General features: G+C 47.2%; 2 protein-coding genes across 4 annotated transcripts in view; both read left to right on the forward strand.

Annotated features, from left to right (window-relative positions):
- CFAP36 (cilia and flagella associated protein 36) overlaps positions 1 to 14,193 on the forward strand; it is a 69,593-nt gene that overhangs the window by 34,165 nt on the left and 21,235 nt on the right. For both annotated transcript variants that reach the window (XM_053246362.1, XM_053246352.1), the window contains exon 8: positions 1,555 to 1,664. In XM_053246362.1, coding sequence (XP_053102337.1) covers positions 1,555 to 1,664 — 110 coding nt within the window. The remainder of the gene's footprint in view (positions 1 to 1,554; positions 1,665 to 14,193) is intronic.
- Positions 2,856 to 13,930, forward strand: LOC128323361 (uncharacterized). Of its 2 annotated transcripts, XM_053246336.1 has the most exons (3): positions 2,856 to 3,738; positions 7,411 to 7,587; positions 7,707 to 13,930. In XM_053246336.1, exon 3 carries the CDS (start codon positions 8,549 to 8,551, stop codon positions 9,563 to 9,565), a length of 1,017 nt encoding a protein of 338 aa, XP_053102311.1. In that variant the 5' UTR covers positions 2,856 to 3,738; positions 7,411 to 7,587; positions 7,707 to 8,548; the 3' UTR covers positions 9,566 to 13,930. The 2 variants fall into 2 exon arrangements, with proteins under 2 accessions (XP_053102311.1, XP_053102304.1); XM_053246329.1 differs by having other exon boundaries at positions 7,411 to 13,930.

A 14,193-nucleotide genomic window follows, 5' to 3' on the forward strand; every position in this document is an offset into this window, starting at 1 on the left:
CCTCCGCTTCAAATACACAGGGGTACACTGTCAAATACACAGCTCTCCCCTTCGGGCTGTCCTCAGCACCCAGCTGTTACATCAGCATGCAGAGTCCCAGAGCTGCAAGCACTATCAGTATACAAAAATGACTGCATGTTCTCTTCCAACTCAGTTTGGCTCCCCACGACCTCCTTTTGGCCACCGCTTCCATCTTTCTCAGGACCTTCCTTTCCCATCCTTTGACCCTCGGTCCACTCAACCCTCGGAAAAGCCTTAGTGCAAGTTGGACGTAAGAAGATGTCTTAAACAATATATCAAATGCACAGTACATTCAGATCCATGAAGAAACTATTCGTGTCCTTTCTGCCTACCTCCATGGAAACAAGTCTCCAACAACCATCACTAGATGGATAAAGGCATGCACAGCCTTGGCTTCTGAGTTACAAACCCTCTGCCCACCTACATGTATCTGTGCCTGTTTTACTAGAGTGACGACTCGGTCAACATTTTTGACAATGTCACCAGTTCATGGAATTCCAGTTCATGGAATCTGCAGAGCAGCCACATGGAATGTGCCTTCCATGTTCACCAGTTTTAAAAAAATTGACCCTTATGCCTCCTCTCAGACAGCCTGCGGCAGAAGGGTATTTCAAAGGGTCCTTCCACCGGAGAAGATAGTGGTGCTCCCTCCTGGAGTATCTTTGCCATGGCTATGGTATGTTCCACTCAGAAATGTCATCAACCACCAGCAGCAGAGAACAGAGCATTGATCACTTACGGCTGCTTCTTGCTGCTGGAGTCGACGACATCTTGGCCCACTCGGCGCATGTTCGCATCTACTCCTGGAAATGACTTGTAGGCTGCCATACCCTACTCACAGATCATCAACACCTCTTATGGGTCTGCTGCTGTGTAATTCCTTGTATTCCTGTTTTGTGTCCATGTTGGTACCACTATGCGCTTTACATTGTCTTCTCTCACTACTGGATCTAAAAGAACTGGGTGGGGTTATCCTCCCCGGGCTCTTAAAGGCTTTCAGCTAATTAGCTTAGTCCTGCCTTGGAGCACGTGGGAAGGATAACCCACTCAGAGATGTCCTCGACTCCAGCAGCAAAAGGAAGCCTTCATGGTAAGTGACCAATGCTCTGATCTCTCTCATAGTATTTTTGAGAGCCAAGAAAATAAAAAATGTTAACTACTTTGTAAATTAAAAACACTGGCTGACATGATGCGCACAGCTAACTGAGATGAAGCAATCTGTGGAGCCAGTGCTACAGACATGGAAGCATCAGCACCACTGTAGAGAATGGGCAGTAGCTTTACCAGCGTTACTGCACTTTTTTCCATTTGCAACAATGGGAAGAAATATAGTCAGGTTAGTCACTCTTTCTCTATTATCTGTGCACATCATGTCAGCCATTATATGAATAATTAGCCATAGACTAACTTTTAAGAAGGAAAAAATCTATTTTAAATATGCTTGAACCACTTAAGGTGTAAGGATCCCAGACCTTTTGTCTGTATTGGTATGATACACATGTAATATTGCTAATTTCTTGAATTTCGATCCAGAGAGAAAGCACAAGGATTTATCCTCTGCCAAACTGAAGGAAGATATTCGAAAGAAAGCAAATGAGAATGGTTCTGAATGTGTAAAGAAGCACGTGGGGCTAGAAGGGCGTGTAAGTTGAATGCTCACACCATTTCAGCTGTAGACATCATGCTATGAAGATATGTCTGAACTACTATTATTTAGTTGACTAATATAACATTTTGAATTACTTTTAAAACATTTTGTTGTGTGTATAAATATTGAGAGAGTTTGATCCATTACAATATTATTTTTGGAGTGCCTACGGGAACTAGGTGCTGTACATAAAATATAATTTAAATAAAATACATCATTTAGATTTTCTTATTTTTATATGACAATCTAAATAATATAGGATATACAAGGGTCAGATCAATTAAAGGTAAAATCCAGGGGTAGGCAACCTTATCACTCCAAATACTGTTGAACTACGCCTCTCAACACCCTCAGCATCAGGGAAAGACGTTTTAGTAATCCAGACATGATGTGACTGAGGCATGGGAAACAGTGACCATATCTGCTGTTTCAAATTATTTGTATTTATTGATAGATAATATAAAGATGAAAGGGGCATGATTTAGCAGTTGAATGGATATGTGGGGGGTGAAAATGAGAGGAATTACTGAAGTTACAAGCTTGAGAGGTGGAAGATATAGTAGAGCATGAACAAAAGAGAATAATTAGAAGGAAAAAACAGGAGTCTTGGTTTGTTAGAATTCTGTCATAAGAAATAACAGAGGAAGCATTGGCAATTTTAGTTAAGGAGAGAGAGCAGACTGTAATACTACTATTTTCTATGCTGATGACATCTAGAACTAGAGACCAAAAGAACTGGAGGGGAAGATATGTAAGGTGGAAAGGAGGTGGCCCAGAATAGAACCTTTGGACACACCAACAGAGAGGGAAAGAAAGAGGAAGTGAGAAAAACATTAACAGAAATAGAATATCCTTGGACTTTGATATAGGAGACTTGGGCTCAAATCTTGACTTGTTAATCTGGAGCAAGTAATATTAAAGTGGGAATAAGTGCAAGTCAGTGATGAGAGATGTGCATATTCTGGAAACTGTTGAATTGAGAAAAAAATGGGAAAATGTCCATGCAAATTTGCCCTCATTTGCATAACATTTATATAATCCCCCCTCCCCATTTTACTGTGTGAAATTTCCTTATGCCGTAGATAGATTGTGATCTGATTGGGCATGCTATTTGACCTATACTCTATCTATCTATCTATTCATCCATCCTAAACGTACCCATCGCTAATCCCATGTGTGACAGCTCTCGTGAGAGCTCACGAGCAGCTGCCCAGATAGCGACAGGGAAGGAAACAGTAATGGTGGGAGGAAGCGCGGCGGCGGTCTACCAAGAGAAAGCACGGCAGAGGGCCATTGGAGGAAGCAGTGGGCCCACCAGCGAGAAAAAGCAGCCACTGGCGGGAGGTACCAGGGTAGATGGTGGGCGGGAGGAGGTGGCGAGCTGAGGCGGCTGGTGGGAGGGCATGTGGCCAGCTGGCTAGCCAAAAATAAGCCCTGGCAGCGGGGGGTGGATAGAGAGAAAACGTCTGAGGCAAACTAGAGGTGCAGATGCTCTGTGCCCAGCCCAGCTAGTATTTAATAAAACAAAAAACCCCCACCATATTAATTTCCCATGCTGTGTCTCAAATTTTTTAAGTAGCCAAGTAGTTGAACTGAAATACTTGATGAGTGGGAGGAAATGAATGACACTTAATGTGGTTTCAGTGTTATAGTGGAACAAATTCAGAGCTCTATGTGGAAAGAAATTACTTTTATTGGAATCTGTCTTCTATATATATAATTCTCTAAGGCTTACCCGTGGCTAATCCTGTGCATGGCAGCTCTTGCGAGAGTTCGCAAAAAGAAACACCATGGTGATTGGGCAGTGGAGATGCCATATGCAGATAGAAAGGAGGAGCCTGTGAGAGCACAAGCACCATAGTGATTGGGCAGTGGGGATTCCATATGCAGATAGGGAGGAGGAACCTGTGATGGTTAAGGTCAGTTGGAATGCAACTGTTACTGGTTGGAAGATGATCTTGATTGTAGCGGAGTGGAATCTATATATATCTCAAAGGATAGTAGGGAGGGGTCTGTGAAGAAACGGGTCGTGAAGGAGGAAAGAGCCCGTTCAGGAGAAAGAGGCTGATGTGTGAATTAGATGAGGAAACAAGATGAACAAGATCTGTTAACTCAGGAAAGGGGTGGGGGGAAGAGTGAGTGGAGGAGAAAAAAGAGAGAAAGAAGGAGGGGAAGACAGAAAGAAGAAAGGGCAAGAGGTGGGCCCGAGCCTGTCAGCAGTCTGAGGGGAACGAGCAGCCATGGTGGTGCCTATTGGCAGCAAGGAAGGGCCCAGTCAACCACTGCTGCTGTTTGGGGCTACCAAGGCCATTGGTGGAGGCAGGCAGGCAGGCAACAGATGGGCCTGGGTCTGTCAGTGGCCTGAGGGGAATGAGCAGCCATGGAGATAGTGGCAGTGAATAAGGGCCTGGTCAACCACTGCTGCTGCTCCTGTGGGGAGGAGCAGTAGCAGGGCTTGGGTGAGGGTGGGGAGATCTCTGGGGATAGAGGGTTTGGCCAGTAGGTGCCAGCAACACTGCAGCCGCAGTCAAGAGGGGTGAGGGGGATGGAAACAACCGGATGGAGGAGGAGGAGCAGGGTGTGTGGCTCAGGTGAGGGTGGAGAGATCTCTGAGGTGAGCAGGGCAGTAGCAGCGAGTGAGGGGAGCAATCAAGTACTAGCACGCAGATGCTCTGTGTAGGTTAAGCTAGTACTCAGTAAAACATATGCACTCTCACACACTTCTCAGAGATAATTACCTGAAAAACACTACAACTTTGAAATCACCAAGCGTCCCTAATATTGCTCTGGCATCCATTCATTGTTAATGGATTTTATGCAACAATGACTGATATCTGGACTAGCACCTGTGCATGTTGGCTGTGTTCCAGATGATCACTTGAATGGGGTGTGTGGTGATTTTCTCCTATTTCCCCTTTCCTCTGAAGCCTACTGTGTGCCCCCAAAATGTGACCCTTGAGGGCCAAGGGAGATCAGAAACCACTCCTTCCCCTGCTCAAATGTCAGTGTAGCAGTAGTTTGGAACCACACTGCTACATGTGCATGTGCTACTCTGGATGTTGGCCAATGAAATTTTAAAAATTGAACACTTTCCAGAGAAAAATGAAGTATGGGGAAGTTTTCTTTGGAAAAATTTCAGCTCCAAATCTCTGCTTCTGATTAATTTTATGACATTTTTTAAAAAAAACTTTTAGATTTGACCTACATCACACGTGACACAAGTATCGAGAGATGCTAAAAAAAATGGATTTACTGTGAAACAAAATTTTACAGGGTTCTTGTAAGCATAAAGTGTTAAGCAAGCATTGTTACCTGGCGTAATGTTTAGAGACAGAATGCTGCATAAAGATTAGATATTGATTAGATATAGCAATAGATAGATATAGAACTGGCATTACAATGTAAAGTTTAGAGTCAACATATCCAAAGATTGTCATGTAGTTATGTTGGTTATTCTGTCTGAGGATTAAATATAGGAACATTGTTGATCATGGATTCACATAACTGGTATGCAGTTATGCATGCACATCTAAAATCTGTAAAGCATAGGCGCATGGGAAGTGAGCATGTGGAGAAAGAAGAGAAGAGCAATGCAGCCCGACAGCAGATCCCTTGCAGACTGAATGGCTGGGCCGGGAAGAGCGATCTGCTGGCCTTTGCAAGCACCGTCCTGGTCCCCTCGAAGCCTCCAGAAGCATTCCTTTGCCAGGCCTCCTTCTGCTTTATCATTGGGTAAAGGCCGCTGAGCCCGGTGGGCGTAGCGACAAAAAATGGTGCTTAAACACCAGGAAGTTGGTAGCCTCTAGTCTTGTGTCTGAACAAAGGGTTTTTTCCCTCCTTCGCATTTCCATGAGAGATGGTGGGGCCAAAGAGATGCTGGGCATACCTTGCCACCAGGTTGACATTAGAAAACAAAGCCACCAATATTGCTTTTGATTGCTTTCCTCCCCTCCTGTCAGCCAGCTGCTCTGAAAGGAGCAGCCTCTCCTGCAGTTGGTTGGCCAAACTTTGGGTAAGTGACAGCATATCCTATTATTTATTGAGAAGTAAGTCCCATTGAGTTCAGTGGGGCTTACTCCCAAGCAAAATATCAGATGGCAACCTGAGGCTCCGCCTACCCCGAATTTGACACCAGAGGCACCTTTTTACACTTAACAAACCAAAAGGTTTCCTTGTAGATCTGGAAGAGTAAAGGCTACACACCCTTGTAGTAGCATGCTCCCACCCTCCAATATTCCAAAGTGTGTACTTTATTTATTCTTTGTTCTGATTTTCTTCCGATGGACTCAAAGCAGCATACATGGTCTGCCCACCCCTATTTTAGCCTCACAGCAAGCTAGGGTTGGCCTGGGGTTTCCAGGAATGAACATTCATCCCAGAGTGACAATTGAAAGCAATCCTGGAGATATTAATGGCTTAATATTGTGAAAAATATTGGAGGCTGGGGGGATGCAGGAATAGCTTCAGTCAGATCTGGCAACTTTGCAACAACCCCAGACTGAGAGATTAGTGGCTGAGGTGAAGAGGATTGCCCATTCTGTACACAAATTGCTCAATCACCACCAAATATTAATAATTTTTAAAAGGCACTCTGTTCTTATAACAACAAAAAAATTACTTTACTAGAGAATAATTCCACACACAGTGCTTTAAAGAACATGTTCTGCTTCCCACTCCATAAAAACAAAAATAAACCTTGCTTGTCCTTTTAACTACAATACAACTACAATGGGACCTGCCCCCTCCCACATACCATATAAGAACAGCCCTACTGGATCAGGCCCAAGGCCCATCTAGTCCAGCATCCTGTTTCACACAGTGGCCTACCAGATGCCATATCTCGCTTGCAACATTGGTTGCACCCTTATTTGTATAATTTGGAATGTGCTTTCTTCATATTCCAAACATTTGACCTAAACCTTCACTTCTTCACTTGAATTATGGCTCCAGCCAGTGAAGTGCAGGCTCAAACAGGGACCTAAAAGAGGTGATGTGAACACAGCAAGAACATCATCAACTGAGGAAGAGCTAGCAAGTGAGTTAGGTAATGATGTCTGATCTCTGTGAGTACCAAACAATTTCTGCTAGTACTCCTAAGAACAGCCTTGCTGGATCAGGCCCAAGGCCCATCTAGTCCAGCATCCTGTTTCACACAGTGGCTCACCAGATGCTGCTGGAAGACTACAGGTAGGAGTTGAGGGCATGCCCTCTCTCCTGCTGTTACTCCCCTGCAACTGGTACTCAGAGGCATCCTGCCTTTGAGCCCTTCAACTAGTAGCCATTGATAGACCTCTCCTCCATGAAGTTAGCCAAACCCCTCTTAAAGCCATCCAGGTTGTTGGCTGTCACCACATCCTGTGGCAGAGAGTTCCACAAGTGGATCACGCGTTGTGTGAAAAAGTACTTCCGTTTGTTGGTCCTAGACCTCCTGGCAATCAATTTCATGGAGTGACCCCCTGAATCTGGGTCGAGATCTGTCGAGATCCATAAGAAGTGGGGACCATGCAGTAGGGACCATGCAGTAGCTATGCCGAAGCTTGTCGAGGCGTCCTGGCCACGCCCCCACACTCTGCGCATGCTATTTAAGGGTGGCCAGGATGCACGTTCCTCAGTTCTTTTCTGACCGCCATTGTGATAGGACCTCGGTCTGCCGCTAGTCGGGAAGTTCCTCATATTTTCTTCAGGAGTTTGTGATCTTTTTCTCTCCACGGACCTGTTTATTCGTGTTTTTTTTTACTCAGACTGGCTGACGTACTCTCTCCCTCGTTGTGAACTTGGACCGGCTGACGTACTCTCTCCCTCGTTCTTGAACTCGGACTGGCTGACGGACTCTTCTGGCTCTTCTAACTTATTGACTGGCTGACGATCCTTCAACTCTCTTACTGCGAGATGGCTGATGAAAAGAAATCCTTTAAGAGGTGTGAGCACTGTAAAGCAAAACTCCCCTCTAAGGATTTGCATGACTTATGTCTCATCTGCTTGGGAGAACAGCATAACGTCACCACGTGTAAGATAATGCCTATCTTTTTCCAAGCAGACCCGGAAAAACCGCACGCTTCGTCTTCACGCTGCTATATATAACGACATGCTGAGCCCCTCGACGCCGGGGACACCCTGCCCGTCGACGTCGACCTCGCACAAACCTAAATCGCGGCCCCAACGAGCCTCGACTCCAAGTCCTGACCATCCTTCCAAAGTTGTTCCGAGTAAACCTGACAAACGAAACTTGACACCGACCGCTCATCCAACGCCGCCCTTGACATCGACACCGAAACCCCCATCGACATCTAGTGGGAAATCCACATCGGTGCGCAAAGAGGACCGCCCTTCAACATCGACCTCAGGTTCGAAGGCTGCTCTCCCCTCGATACCGACATCGCCAAAGCGCAAGAACACCGATCACCCCTCGACACCGAATGGGAAGCGTCAAAGGCTTATTGACCTGACGGTAGAACATACTCCGTCACCCTCAAGTGTGCAAATTCGCTCCCCTCCACCAGAGCCTGACTGCACCACCTGCGCGCCACAGTCTTTGATCGACACCGAGGCTTCGACCCCAGTGCAACACCCAACGCACATGACTCTGAAGCCGAATGCTACCATTCTGAGAGCCCTTTTCCTTTCACCGGCTCCGACGCCAATCGCCTCTTCTCCTCCACCCACACCAAGGACGACCGCTCTTCCTCTCATTCACCAGTGGTCTCTGTAGCCAGGCAAGTCTCCCCTCGATACCGACCACCGACCTTCGACATCGAGGCTGGCGAAACTGTCGATCCTGCAGTACCTCTCGTTCCAACGGAGTCAAATGCACTCCTTACTTTGCTGGACTCGACGTCGAACACTCTATCGACGTCGACGTTTTTGGGTTTTCTTCCAGAAATGGAGAATCCAGAGCCTGCATCCTCGCTTGCTCGTCCATCATCTACACTGACAGCAGCCCACCTGCAGAGCCCTCTTTCATGGCACACATGCGGTTTCACCCACACGGGGTCTATCCAGGGTCTTGGTTCTTCCTCACCAGCGGCTGCCTACGTGTGTGATTCAGCCAGACCGTGGAGACCTGTTTCTCAACTTTCCCTACCTGCAACGTTGCCTGTGATTACACGCCCAGAACGCACCATGGCCTCCACGCAGACTAATGCTGTTACTCTGACACACCAAGTCTCGCAGACTAGATCTGTTGGGACACGCTCGGTGTCCACCCAGACGGATATCCCTGTCTTTCAAAGAACTGCTGCAGAAACCCAGACCGCAATACCTGCATCATTGTCTACCTCACACTCTGACCACTGTGGTTCCGCCGATTTCGTATCAGACCAGGAGGAGGAGGAAGTTGTTGTAGAGCCGCCAACTGAGGTGGCCCCTGCCACCTATGTGTCACCAAATGAAGAGCTCAAGATGTATCATAAACACGTGCGGGCTATGGCTGAGGCATTAGGACTGGATCTTCGCTCAGAACTAGCCACCATAGATGACCTGGTCTATAATTTCATGCTCAAGACCCAATCAACAGCGCCCGTTGCTTTGCCAATGCTTCCTGTTATAACGCAGGCCGCCAAATGCGCCTGGGAGGTACTTCACACTTCCACCCCAACGTCTAAACGCCTGGAAAGCTTGTATCGCATCCAGGACAAGGATAATGCCTATCTCCACAAACATCCTGCACCAAATAGTTTGGTAATTGATTGCGCATCTACATCTAAAACTGGGAAGCGCTATACAGTACCACCTGACAAGGAGAGTAGAAAATTGGATCTCTTGGGCAGGAAGGTTTACTCAACCTCCTGCCTTTCCATTAAGGTGGCTAACTACTCCGCTTGTACAGCTAAATATAGCCACAGCATCTGGGAAAACTTAGTTATGGACTTGGACACTTTACTCCCAGATGAGTTTTGAAAGGAATTCTGCCACACTTTGGAACGATCCGGTGACCTGACCAGACAGCTCCTTAGCATCGCAAAACACTTGGCAGAAAGTGAGTCCCTGGCAATGACTGCTGCGATTACCCTCCGCAGACATGCCTGGCTGCGCTCCACTAATTTGCAGCCTGATATGAAAGAGAAGATAGAAGGGTTGGCCTTTGATGGTTCTGGCCTTTTCAGTGAAGCAACCAACTCGACGATGGAACAACTAAAAAAATCGAAGTTTACAGCAAAAACTTTTACAAATCAAGCTTCCACTTTGACCTCCTACCAGTCACGGTTCCGCTCCTCTTTCCAGAGACAGCGGCCTCCATACCATCGCCGGGATTACCGCAGGCCTTACACCCAGTATCAAAGGAGAAACTATCAAGCCAAATCAAAATCTGGTTAAGCTAAGCGCAAATCCACCGACGCCCAAAAGCGTCCCTGAACCATCTGTCAGCTCACTGACACTTCCTCTTTCCCCATCCCTGCCTGCGGGGGTTCAACCATCATCTGCGCCGCCACATTACATCAGACTGGCAAGCCATGCCCCCGCATGGCACCACATAACATCAGACCGCTGGGTCCTGAAAATCATATCCTCGGGGTATGCCATCGAATTCAGGACGATACCATGGTTCACGGGAATGAGGTTCACTCCTCCGTGTGCCTTACAGGAAGAGGTAAATGAGCTACTGCAAAAAGGAGCAATAGCCCCGGTGTCATGGGCGGACAGGCGGAGAGGTTTCTATTCCCGCTACTTTCAAATCCCCAAATGGGATGGGGGAATTCGTCCCATTATGGACCTCCGCCATTTGAACAAGTTTGTACGCGTCCGGAAGTTTCGCATGATGGCATTGCAACAAATTCTCCCTCTCCTACAAGGAGAAAGGTGGCTTGCAACGCTGGATCTCAAAGATGCCTACTTCCACATCAGCATCAGACCTCAACACCGGAAGTTCCTAAGGTTCACCATAGGAACCCAAGTGTTCCAATACAATGTACTACCCTTTGGACTGTCTACAGCCCCAAGGGTCTTTACGAAGTGCATGGCCCCAGTGATTGCCCATCTAAGGACACTGGGGATTTCGATTTATCCGTACTTAGGCGATTGGCTCTTGACCTCAAAGAGCAAAGACGAGTTACTTTTGCACATCCGCTGTGTATTGGACCTACTTCACGACCTGGGCATCCAGGTGAACTGGACCCAGTCCTAGTGACCACGTACATAGGCGCTGTCTTGGACACAAACAGCCAAAGGGCATACTTGCCAGAAGAGCGATATGTTTGCATTCGGGACCTAGTGGGTCTATGCCAACGATCCCCTGTTCAAACGGCTCACACAGTACAACGCCTTCTGGGCCTAATGGCTTTTTGCAGCACCGTCATCCGCTTTGCACGCTTGAAGATGAGGAAACTGCAGCTGTGGTTCCTGTCTCTCTTCCACCCGACCAGACACAGCCAACGAAGATGTTTAGAAATCCCGTCCCTGGTCCTGGACTCACTCACCTGGTGGACTTCTGCCCATGGGGCAAATAGTCATACATGTGGCACTCTGTGCAATACACTGGGAAGTGCCCCTTCCCCTGCTGACCTTCTATCTTCATACTGTTTTAGTTGGCTGTTTACAGTATTTAGGGAGCTTATTGTCTGTTTATTAGATAGTTTACTAGGATAGGTCTCAGCTGTAATGGTCAGCTATTTAACCGTCCAAACAGCCTTTCCCAAGAATATGAGGGAGGGATATGTATTTACGTTCTCTTCTCCACCAGGCTCCTTGTGATTGCAGGGGCTTGTTCCAGGTTCCCCTTCACACTTCCCGCTAAACTCCTGCAAAACTCCAATGTCCTGTTTGCTATCCCTGTTCGCTATGCTCTCGGGCCTTCACCTCATACGTAGAGTAGCCTCCCAACTGTCACACAGGATGTGAGTCAAAGGAAAGGAATGTGGGGCCTCTCCCAGCCCTAGCTGACTCCACCCCCACCAAGCAGCCACTAAGTAAACACTGCCTTTAGGTAACCCTAAGAACTCCTAGCCATGTGATATCTTAACCCTAACAAGTAACCCTAACAAGTAACACACAGAGAGATAGAGAGACTAAGACCTACCCCTTAAAGAGAAACAGCCCCTGCAAAACTCCCCTCTTCCTGTTAGTTTGTTTGAAGGGGAAGAGGCTAGATGTTTAGAAAGGCTTGCTCACCTTCTCAGCTGTGTCTGCTCTTCCCAGCCTCTCTTTGTGCCACGAAGGATAACCTCATGGCACTCCATCAGGTTCTTCTGTTTAGCGCTCTTCCCTTCTTTTTTGCTGTATGACTCTTATCTCTCTGCTCTTCCAGGCTGGATCCTGGCTTCACACTCTCCTCCTTGAATAGCTCCCATGTTGATCTACTGAATGAAACGTGGCACAGGATCAGAGGCTTGAGAACGGTGGATCTTTCAGCTGAAGGAGAGATGCTGTAGCTGGGAACAACAACTTGGGAGCGGTGGTCTGGTTTCTGGTGGTCAAGCAGACAGTTTGCTCAGAGCGAGGCAGAGAGTGAAGGTACCATGGCTGGGGAAGTCTTGACTTCTCACTGCACAGTGGAAGTCACAGACAATTCCTGTCCATGGACAGAGTTCCTGCTTGTTGCCCCGTGGCTTAGGTGCAAACCCTTGGATTGCTCATGAGCAGATCTTGCTTGCAGGCAAAAAACTGTGTGTAGGCACAAGACTGCTAGGGGGTATCATGGCTGGGGAGTCTTTACTTCTCACTTCGCAGCAGAAGTCACAAACAGTCCCTTCTCCCATGGAAAGAGTTCCTGACTCTAGCCCCGCGGCTTGGGCAGCAAATTCTTCAGAGTAGCCTTCCAACTCAACTCCTCAGGAGTCTTTGATGAGGAACTTTGTTGAAAGCCTTTTGGAAGTCCAGGTATACTGTGTCAACTGGATCACCTTGATCCACATACTTGTTGACACTCTCAAAGAACGCCAAAAGGTTAGTGAGGCAAGATTTACCATTGCAGAAGCCATGCTGGTTCTCTCCCAGCAGGGCCTGTTCTTCTATCTGCGTTACAATTTTATCCTTGAGGATGCTTTCCATCAATTTGCCTGGAACAGACATTAAGCTAACCAACCGGTAATTTCCCAGATCGCCCCTGGATCCCTTTTTGAAAATTGGTGTTACATTGGCTACTTTCCAGTCCTCCGGTACAGAGCCTGATTGCAGGGATAAGTTATATCTTTTAGCAAGGAGGTTGGCAATTTGACATTTGAGTTCTTGGATGACTCTTGGATGGATGCCATCCGGCCCTGGCGATTTGTTAGTTTTCAGTTTTTCCAGACAGTTTAGAACATCATCTCTTGTCAGTTCTATCTGACTGAGTTATTTAGCCTCCATCCTCGAAAAGCCTGTTTCAGAAAGGTATATTCTCAGTACCCTCTGACATGAAGACAGATGCAAAGAACTCGTTTAGCTTCTGTGCAACCTCAATATTCTCCTTAATAATCCCTTTCACTCCCTCATTATCTAACGGCCCAACTGCCTCCCTGGCAAGTTTCCTGCTTCTAATGTATTTAAAGAAGTTTTTGTTATTCCCCTTGATGCTTTTAGCTAATTGTTCCTCAAACACTATTTTCGTCTCCGTTATTGTCACCTTGCATTTCTTTTGCCAGAGTTTGCATTCCTTTCTGTTCTCTTCATTTGGACAGGCCTTCCAATTTCGGAAGGACGTCGTCTTCCCTTTTATGGCTTCCTTGACATTACCTGTTAGCCATGCTGCTATCCTCTTGGACTTAGTGGTACCTTTCCTCCTTTGGGTATACAATCTAACTGGGCTTCTAGTAATGTGGTTTTGAGTAAACTCCATGCATTCTGGAGCGAAGTGACTCTCTTGATTTTCCCTTTCAGCTTTCTTTTTACCATACTCCTCATTTGGGAGAAATTTCCTCTTCTGAAATTCAAAGTGTCTCTCTTAGACTTCCTTGGTGATTCTCTCCCCGCATGTATGCTGAATTTGATGGCACTATGGTCACTGTTCCCTAAAGGGTCGGTGACATTGACATCACATACCAGGTCCTAAGTGCACTCAGGATAAAGTCCAAGGTCACCTTCTCTCTGGTTGGTTCCAAGACCAACTGTTCTAGGGCTCAGTCATTTAGCGTATCTAGAAATGTGACCTCTTTCTACCGTGGTTCCCCGAAAATAAGACATACCCATAAAATAAGCCGTAGCAGGATTTCTAAGCAGTTGTGCAATATAAGCCATACCCCGAAAATAAGACACAGTGGTGATCTCTCCTGGCTCAGTAGCAGGCTGCTTGCTGAAGCTTTTCCCCTATCCCCCTGGTGTTTGTGTGGGGTGAGAGAGACCCACAGACAGAGGCGTAACGATACCGGTAGGGGTGGCAGGCTGCAAGCTGAGGCATATGGTTGAGGGAAGTACGGTAAAAATCTCCTCAGAAAATCTCCTCCTCAAAAATCTCCCCTCCTCCTGGCGGTGGCGGGCAGCGGCGAGAGTAAGCGCCGCCTCGCGAGAGAGTACAGGTACGGTAAGCACAGCGGTGGCAGGCGGGAGTGCGCAGAGCGATGCTGAGGCCTGCCGTCTGGCCCGGCGTCGCTTCCCGGCGTACTCTCGCCGCCTCC

The sequence above is a fragment of the Hemicordylus capensis genome, chromosome 1 (genome assembly GCF_027244095.1).
Source record: "Hemicordylus capensis ecotype Gifberg chromosome 1, rHemCap1.1.pri, whole genome shotgun sequence".
NCBI lineage: Eukaryota > Metazoa > Chordata > Lepidosauria > Squamata > Cordylidae > Hemicordylus > Hemicordylus capensis.

Coding starts and splice junctions, on each gene's coding strand:
- LOC128323361 (XM_053246329.1), top strand. CDS start 8,549: ATGGAGAATCCAGAGCCTGCATCCTCGCTTGCTCGTCCATCATCTACA.